This window comes from Oratosquilla oratoria, chromosome 27 (genome assembly GCF_046742065.1).
Source record: "Oratosquilla oratoria isolate Oo_2021 chromosome 27, ASM4674206v1, whole genome shotgun sequence".
In the NCBI taxonomy this organism is placed as follows: domain Eukaryota; kingdom Metazoa; phylum Arthropoda; class Malacostraca; order Stomatopoda; family Squillidae; genus Oratosquilla; species Oratosquilla oratoria.
The window spans coordinates 41,459,299-41,469,215 of NC_134803.1; the positions used below are offsets into that span (position 1 = coordinate 41,459,299).

Genomic DNA, 9,917 nt, shown 5'->3' on the forward strand with positions numbered 1-9,917 from the left:
ATCCACCTCCCCCCCCCCCCGGGCTTGGGGAGGTGTTGAGGAAAGAAGGTGCGATCATTGGGGGTCGGGCAGATGAGGTTGCAAAGCCTTGACAGAGGTTGCTGTGGTGTCCCAATCTCCCATTCAGTCCTTCGTCACAAGGAGACCAACGTCCGAGACGTGGAAGACCGCAGAAGACCCGAAGGAGATCGTTCTTCGAGTTCGTGGTTCCGTTTGTGTTCTTCGCGCGAAGAAGTGTCCCCGCCGTCGCCCTCGCTGCCGCCGACGTATAGGTGACGCGGTTCCAGAACGCGTTCGTCCGCGCCGCATCCCGTCATTTTACGTTATACTGTGTCACGTCATATCATGTAACGTCGCATCATGAGCTTTATTTTTGTTTTCTTTATTCTGGGTGTGAGAGGGTATCGGGGGTGTCATTTGTTCTCCTACACCTCTCGATCTCTTGATATTCTTAAAAAAAAAAAAAAAAAAAAAAAAAAAAAAAAAAAAAAAAAAAAAAAAAAAAAAAAAAAAAAAAACTGGCACCAAGAGGAAGGGAAAGCGGGAAGGAAGGGACCAGGGCAGCGAAGTGATGTTCCTGGTGCCTGTGAAGGGATGAGGAACTTCAAGGATAGGTGTCGAAATGGAAATGGCATTGATGAAGGGTAGGCGACCAAAGAAAGAAAGGTGGACGAAAAAAAATTGAAGCGCCCGACGAAAGGCTGATGACGATGGAAAATGGCTGACGAAGGGAATGTGGCTGACGAAGTGAACAGGCTGATGATGAAAGGAAAGAACTGACAATGGAGGCCAAGGACTGACGAAGGGAGACTGTGGATAACAGGGAAGTTTGTTAACGAAGAAGGGGACGACTGACGATGAGAGGGGTTGACAAATGTTCCCCTCGTCATCGGCTCGGAAGAGTGACGAGGAGAGGGGGAGAGGGGGGAGAGGGGGAGAGGGGGAGGGGGGAGAGGGTGAGGGGGGAAGGGAGAGGGGAAAGGGGAGGAGGAAGAGGGGGAGGGGAGGGGAGAGGGGGAGGGGAAGGAGAGGGGGAAGAGGGGGAGGGGAGAGGGGGAGGGGAAGGAGAGGGGGAAGAGGGGGAGGGGAGGGGGAGAGGGGGAGGGGGAGGGGGGAAAGGGGGAGGTGGGAGAGGGGGAAGGGGGAAGGGGGGGCTCAAGAGGCCTCTCTGGTAGCTCTCGACATCGGCAGGAAAAGGAACTCAAATATCCGTTTGGTCTTCTTGGAAAAGAAAATAGTAATAGTGATAGAATGAAATAAGATAGAATAGTAAGGCAAAACAAAATAGAAGAGATGAAAATAAGGTAAACAAAACAAAATAAAATAAAATCAAGTAAAATAAGAAAGAATGGAATAAAATAAACAGAATAAAAGAAAACGGAACAAACTCAAAACAAAGCAAAACAATATGAAATGAAAAAATAAAAATAAAACAAGGTAATATGAAGCGAAATAAAACAAAATGGAATAAAAATATGAAATAAAACATTTTACAATAAAATGAAACAAAATGAAATAAGAACAAAAAATAAACAAGAAAACATTTCACATTTGCGAGAGAAGCCTTTTTGGGTTGATTGTGCCAAAATGCTGTGTTTGTTCATAAGAAAACCGCCCTTACTGCACTTCTTCATCTCCTTGATTAATGAACCCGGGCCGTCATCTTTTGTGACTTTGTTCCCTTCGTGTTGGAATGTGTTCCACTCTGTTCAGATCGTCTGTTCTTCAAGTTGTTCTTCACAAAAGTGAAGAACTTCCCTAGAGCTGAATAAAATTGTATGGCTCTGGCCAGAATAAAGTATATAAACATTATCATTATATCAAATATACTAATATATATAAATATATATATATATATATATATATATATATATATATATATAAAAATATAATAAATAGAATGGACTAGAAAGGGTGTCTGCATGGGAGCCTGTCGCGAGAGCGTGAATGAAGCAACGCGCTCCCTGGCGTACGCCCCATTTGATGATGAATATCTTCTGACAATACTTAAACTATTTTCAATAACACTGACCATTTTAATTCCATGTTGAAAATCATACAAAGATGTACTAACTTTTCAATTACATTGAAGTGTTTAGAAGTCAGTTTTGATAAGAAAACCTCTGGTAATGTTACGATTGTCTCTTGATAATGTTTACAAGAAGGTTCTCTAATGTCAGTCTTTAGTGTCTTTATTCAAAGGTGGATTTCTCTCTATGAATATATGAATGATCAAACTGTATTAGAAACTAGAATTAACATAACCGTCTACTTTTAGTCCTTATTCACCACGTGTAGAACATTCCTCTCATGCCAAAAAACTGATTCGAAATTTTTGTCTTGCAGGTCAAAATTTGGTTCCAAAACCGGAGATCCAAATACAAGAAACTGATGAAGGCTTCGCAGACCGGAGGAGCCGGCTCCGGAGTGCCGCAAGGGGCCCCAGTGGGGCCCGGATCTCCCCTGGGGGCCTCTCCCCTGACGACGACATCCCCCCTGCAGCCGTTCACCGTGTCCACGCCACTAAGCCCCCCGCCTCAGACACAAAGCCCCTCGTTGACTCCCCTCTCGCAGTGCTCCCAGCCCCCCATGCCACCCCACTCCCAAGGCCCCCCACCCCTGACCACGCTGGCCCCCCATAGCCACTCGGGCCCCCATTTAATAGGACATCACCAACACCCCATCACCTCATGCACACCCCTCCCCCCTCACCCACACAATCACACCCATACCCACACCCACAGTCACAGCCACCTTCCCCCACATCCACCACACGCGCCGTCCCCCCACAATCAAAACATGCCCCCACACGCCCCCTCCCCCCATAACCACAACACTACACCCCTCTCCCACATCCCACACCCCCACCCCCACACCCCCACACCGACCAGTCAAGGCCACGACACCAATGGACCCACGGGGCCGCCGCTCCCCCATGGGGGACCGCCCCCGCCGCCACCACCACCCCTGGCCCCCCAGCACCACCTGAGTGTTAGTAGCCATCTAGGCTACATGTCTCCGTCTTCCGGGTGCCCACCCCCACCCCCACCGCCCTCCCTGCCGTCCGGAGATCATCTGCCGCCGCCTCCCCTACCACCCACGGTCACCTCACCCGGGCTCTCTAATCACTGGGACATCAAGCCCCCTTCGGCGGCTCACTACATGTACTCGTGGTACGCTCCCGAGAATCAACACAACCTTCTCACCTAAACGAGCCTCAACCCACCCACCCAACCACCCACTAACATTCGCCTCAGCCTCATCCGGGGGGATTCCCCGGTCTCAGTATTGCCCGGATGCCCGTTTCGGCCTCATCCGGGCGCCCGGACACGCCTGAGTGGCCCGTCTGCATCTGAGTGTCCGATTCACCTGGGTGCCCGTGTCACCTGAACGTTCTCGGGGAACTCGCTTCACCTAAGATTCTGACTCCCCTTGAGTGCCCGTCACAAGCCCGGTTCACCTAAATCGCCAGTTTCGCCTACTCACCTACTCGCCCACCCTTGCCCCAGATTACCATCCTCTCTCGGGTACGGGATTCACATAGGTGCTTGCTTCACCTAAGCACCTATTTCACCTGAGCCCCAGCCTCACCTGAGGTTCTGGATCCCCTTGGTGCCTACTCCCACCAAACGGTCACTCCGAATCACCTCAGTTCACCTCAGTGCAGGTATATCGAAAGCCACCGTCTCACCTGATGACCCAATTCACCTACACTCACCTGAGTGCCCGATGCGCCTCAACACTCGCCCGCCTCAGATGAAAGCCAGGCTCACCTGAAGGTCACTACACCCCTTAAGGTTGTTGTCCATCATGTAAGGTCGTGCATTGTTTACGAAAAGTCACTTTTATCCTTGACCGGAAAGAGTGTTTGATTTCACGGCGCCAGGCAGTGCACCTCCAAGTGTCACTGATGTCTCCCAGGACCTTTTGACGCAGTGTTAATGATCTGATACAGTAAAGCACTTATCCCAACACTTCTACCCGGTGTTATCCTCACTCATCTGTGCTAGATATCACATGGAGTGCTAGCCTCTCTCCCTTCAGTGCTAGGTCCTTCTTTAGGTACTAGCTCTAGCTGGTGCTAGCTTCTGAATTTGATGTGATAACACCTCTCTGGCCAGAGCTTCCTCTGTGTTCTGGACCCTCGGCCTGCTACCAGAAGGTAACATAGTGCCAGCGTTTCATCATGGCACTCTCATTTTCAATACCGACCAATTAGCCTGAAGTCGAAGTAGGAGCCCCAGTGCACAGTGCCACGTCCTTCTTTGTGACCTGATCCTCCCTCTTGGGTGCCATCTCCTCGAGGTGACGGCCTCTGCACCACGGGGTACTGTTCATCAAGGGCCAGGCACTCCTGAAGAAGGGGAAAGATTTCTTTGGTTCTTATTGCTCCGGAAACCAAAAGCTTGTGTCACCAGTGGCAAGATTCTTGGTCCTACAGTCTCCACCTGGAGCATGTCTCGCGAGTCTTCGGTGGTCACACTTCTTCACCGGACAAAAACCGGTTGTATAAGCCCGTAGGAGCAACCGGCCCCAAGCACAGTTGGCAAACAACTGGTTTGCAAAAGCTGGTAAGGTCCGAGACAGCTGGTAAAACCCAAAATAGTTGGGAAAACCCAAGACATCCGGTGATATTCCATTCAAGCTTTTACTTACACACCATCTGCAACATTCGACAGGGAATAACCTAAAGAAAATAACGTCAAACACAAAGTCTACGAGAAACAATGCATAAACATACTCAACGAAAAATAGTTATGAAATATGAAATTCTATAAGGAGAATCTACAGCATCTGAACAACCAATAGGATTGCTAGATCTGTTACTGTCACCACCACCACGAACACCATCAGCATCACTGGTGTTATTCACACCACGAATAAAATCTCAAACAGGGAGTCTCCCTACTAAAGTACAGTAGTCATCATTACCACTGCGACAAACAGCCTCATCTTCTGCGTCTGTAGAATACCAATCACCAACAGGGTATTTACGTTGAAATCAGGCCTCCATACCAACATGGTCCTCCTACCTCCATCTCTGTTTCCACCTTCATCTCAACCTCCACCTCAATCTCCAAATCCACCTCCACCTCCACCTCCACTTCCACCTCCACCACCTCTCTTTTACCACCAACTTTTCCTTGACAACAAATAAATACAAGAACAACAAAAACAAGAAGAACAATAGCAACAACAACAACAACTCTGCCCATGGCATCAAAAGGGCCCTAACTACTAATACCAGTACCACCATATCCGGTGGTAATTAGTGTATCACAGGTACCTACACAACAGTACCACTCGCTACCATTCCTAAGTTTTCTTTTCACTCCTGCATTTGTTTCCCATTTTCTCTTCGTATCTCCATTTTCTTTTTTCTTTTTTTATCTCATGAAAGACATTGGAGGAATCCTTTGTCTAGGTGTGGACTACAAACAGCTAACAACTTCACTATCACGTGTTTCTGTTCTCATTACTGTATCTACAATTACCTTCATTACCACCTGTGTCTCCCACTAATCTATTACCATTACCACCAGTGGTCATCGCTAAACGGTATCCATTACTTCCATTACTTGTAATACCCTTCATACTAGTGTCTCCTTTACCACAGACATTTTACCTGATCACTTCAACCACTCCCTCTCTCCTCCCGCCATCGTTCCATCCTCCCCCCGAGCCGTCCCAAGCTCCCCCCACCTTCTCCCCCCCACCCTCCGTTCTCCTCCTCCACTCCCCTACCACCTCCTTCTCCACCGCAGAGGTCAGGGGTCACCCAGCACCAGCTGTTCTCCGGGTCGTCCTAAGAAGGGCGAGAGCTGCCGAGGATGTCCTGGGGCAGGCGAGGAGGACCTGGATGTGGAGGAGGAGGAGGTGGAGGTGGAAGAGGAGGTGGAGGTGGAGAGGTTGATGGTTGTGGTACACCTCATGTATCTGATGGGTGTGTCGGGTCTCATGGATGTGGCGGATTGTTAGAGAACAGACCTGATGGTTGTGGTTGGTTGGCGCTAAAGAAGACGAGGCTGTTGTTGGTGTGTATAACGCAGAAGAGGAAGGAGGGAGGAGGAAGAAGAGAAGAGGAGGAGGAAGAGGAAGAGGAGGAAGAGCAAGAGACAACCACAAAGGAATGTGGAGATAGAGACACTGGAGGAGAACAGGTGACAACCGAAGAAGTTCCTGGACCAGAAGCAATCAATCAGACTTCGTGAAGAAAACGGAAGAAAGAGAAATGTAGACGAAGAGGAGAAGAGGCAGGAGGAAGAAGAGAAGAAGGATAAGGAGAAGGAGGAGGAGGAAAACGGGCATAAAAAGTCAGAGAATAAAAAGGCAAAGATAAGGCGAGAGACGCTGGAGGAAGACAAAAAACGTTTTTAAAAGAAGATCAAAGTGACAAAAGGGGAAAGTACATCGTTCCTCTCCACTTTCTTTTGGGTCTTCGGGTGTCCTCTTCTGTCCGTTTCGTTTACGACCTCGGAACGAGAAATGCCTGAGAGCTTGTCGCACCCACGAACTCATCGCCCACGACGACAATAAACAACAGAGGAATTCTTGTGCTTCTGAATTAACCACTGCTACAGGAAACACGACCAACGAGAGAGACAGACAGATAGAGAGGGAGAGGGAGAGGGTGAGGGAGAGAGAGAAAGAGAAAGAGAGAGAGGGGGGAGAGGGAGAGGGTGAAGGTGAGAGAAAGAGTGACAGACAGTGACAGAGAGAAACAGAGACATACAGACAGGCAGAGACAGACAGGCAGAGACAGAGAGACAGAGAGACAGAGAGAGAGACAGAGACAGAGAGAGACAGAGACAGAGACAGAGAGAGAGAGAGAGAGAGAGAGAGAGAGAGAGAGAGAGAGAGAGAGAGAGAGAGAGAGAGAGAGAGAGAGAGAGGCAGAGAGAAAGACAGAGAGAGAAGCAGACAGAGAGAGAGAGGCAGAGAGAGACAGAGAGAGGGAGATAGAGAGATAGATAGAGAGAGAGAAGACACAATTTGAAGAAACAACAAACAAAGGGGTACAATGACTTAGAGAATCCACTGAAGAACTCGGTGGCAGAAATAGTCTCATGACGGCGTTTAGAACAAAGGAGTTCGTGGAAACATTCAAGAACCAGACAAACGATGAAGAAAAACAAAACAGGAGGAGGGGGAAACTACCACAAAGTCACAACACACGTCCGCACGCAGAGAAAATAGAAGAGAAATGAAGACAAAGACGGCAAAGATGAAAGGGAGAGGGAAGACCAAGAAGTAGGAGGCGAAAGCATCACGAAAGAGGAGACTTGGTGAGAGAGCTTTGTTGGAGAAACCGTTTAGATAAGAGTCTTTTCCTTAAAAGGAAACCACCGGCATAGCATAGAAAGTGAAATCTATTACTAAACCTATGACTCCAAAGAATCCTCTTCTCCTTTGCTGTCTTAGAGCACTCTCATTGGTTGGCCAACAGTGCTGTACCTCCACGTGACATCATGCGCAAGGAGGATCAAATTTTGGAACTCACGCACACGAAAGCCTGTTTTTGGACTTTTTAGAAGAAGGGAAGATTATATGTATAAAAAAAAAAAGACCAAGAGGAACTCTGACGGGAAGAACTCAAGAAGAGGTGAAACAGGACGAATCTCCTCCCATAGAAGGGGACCCCGTCTCGAGAGAGTGTATCCTGTACTTGACCCAGCCACTACAGGGAAAGTCCCTATCCCGGCAAAGAGGAACAAGATTCGGTGGATTACGAAAGAGGCGTAATGGTGATAAAGTTTCAGAAGGAGAGAAGAAGGGAGGAGGAGGAGGAGGAGGAAGAGGAGGAAGGCGAAAAGTTAAGTGGTTGACAGACAGGCAGGCAGATGAACTGACAAGTGGGAGATAAGCGTGAATGAGGAAGAGGAGGCGGGAGGAGGGGGTGGAAGGGGAGGAGGAAGAGGAGGAAGACGATTAAAAAGAAGAAAATTAAGAAGAGGAGAAATACAACTAAGCTGCAGCGTGGGACCAAAGAAGAAAACCTTGCATAGCCCGGGTGGCAAGTATTCCGGGGTGGCGAATTGTCCGTATGGCGAGAAGCCCAGGTGGTAAATAGCCTAGGTGGCTATTTGTCCGGATGAAGAATAGCTAGATTAGCAAGTACCCCAGGTGGCCAATTATCCGGGTGGCGAGTTGTCCGTTTGGCGTGATGCCAGGGTGGCGAGTTGTCCGTATGGCGAGAAGCCCTGGTGGCGAATTATCCGTGTATCAAACAACCCAGGTGGCGAGAAGCCGTTTGTCAAATTGTCCGGGTGGTGAGAAGCCCGGTTGTTGAATTGTCCGGGTGGCGATTAGCCCCGGCGGCGAGTAGCCCAGGCGGTGAGAAGCCCAAAGATTTGAGTGCAATATATTAAGGCGAATCCATATGAACCCACCAGCCACTGCAGTAAAATTGACTACGACGCGCGTGCGTGCATGCGTGTGTGCTTGTGCGTGTGTTGTGTGTGTAAATACTTCGCTAATATAGTGTGTCCTTGCACAACATTGTAGACCTGTCCCAGACAGAAGGACAAAAACAGACATCGCTGGAATAGCGAGTCCGCAGACAGAGGTCTGCGCCAGACACCGTGGCTGTAAAGAATGAAAAATAAATAAAATAAAAAATAAAGAGAGTTCAACCCATTGTGTACCATCACAGGTAGTACCAGTATGTACGGTGACAGCTACTGGTACCTACTGGTACAGAAGTCTGTACTATTTTTTACGTATGTGTGTATGTATGTGTGTGTGTTTACCTAATTGGCAAATACCAATTAGGTATGTTGTGTGTGTGCATCTGTGTGTGTGAGGAAAGAAGAGCCGGTTATATTGAGGAAGAAAGAAGAAAACGCTGCCTTAGTGTTGATTACCGATGTAATTGTGTAATATAGTTAAACTTAATTACTGTGTAAACAGTGCCCCACCCCAGAAGATTTACCTACAGACTGAAGTGTTACAAATTCCCTGAGGTCGAGGCAGGGAGAAGATGGCGAGCGATAGAGAGCGCGCCGTGAGAGAGAGAGAGAGAGAGAGAGAGAGAGAGAGAGAGTCAGAGAGAGGAAACGAGAACTAAGAGAGATGCGCGCGCGCGCTTTCCGCTTCCCTGACCCCCAAAAATCCCCCTTCCACGTGCGCGCGCGAAGTGCTTCACCTCCACCTCGACATCCCTCCTCTCGTCAAATCGATTCGATTCGAGATGTCACAGCGACGCTGATTGGTCGGCTGTCAACCCTCCCCAAGTGTCCTGCCCTCTGATTGGCTCCCCGCGGACCAATGGCCTACATGTGTAGCAGGCGCCTGTCCCCAGCCCTCGCTAGGTTCAACATGTCACTTGCAAGACTATGGGGAAGTGTTCAAAGAGGCTCGTACATGACCTTGTACTTAAGGAATTGACCTGATGTGTACAGATATCGTTACAGTAACGGGACATCCAGTGATCCAAGATGACTTACGTAGCAATACAGGGAAAAGGAAAGTTCATCCCGTTACACTGACCACCCATCCCAAACACATACACACAAAACCCCGCTGTAATGGCAGTCATTATTCATTCATCACATATTTCAGTGTTGAGCTGGACCAAAAGAGTCATATGCTTGCGAGAATGCTTGAGCAGTCAGCATAAGAATGCTCAAATTATTAAGCAAACCGTCAATCTATGTATTTATTGATTTGTTGTGTAAAATGAAAATGAGATAGATGTAAAGATTTTTTTTTTCAAAAACCTGACAATCATATTGAGTCGTTTATACTATGAGCATCACTCTATTTACACAATTTTCTAAATTAGTTGATTTTTTAGATTTTTTTTTTAGAAACCTTAAGAATTATAATCAATTTCAGTGCTCAATCAAATAATGGCTGACAATTTTATGCTAATATTTTTTTTTTCTTAAAGTAAGCTGGCTGACAAGTAAATTTTT

The 9,917-nt window shown here is 47.9% G+C and overlaps 1 protein-coding gene across 1 annotated transcript in view; it reads left to right on the top strand.

Annotated features, from left to right (window-relative positions):
• Positions 1–9,710, top strand: part of LOC143039994 (uncharacterized) — a 129,156-nt gene extending 119,446 nt beyond the window's left edge. Inside the window, exon 3 of the mRNA XM_076210512.1 lies at positions 2,347–9,710. Within this exon, the coding sequence (XP_076066627.1) occupies positions 2,347–3,210 (864 nt within the window). The 3' untranslated portion in view covers positions 3,211–9,710. The remainder of the gene's footprint in view (positions 1–2,346) is intronic.
• Positions 9,711–9,917: the final 207 nt, after the last annotated feature.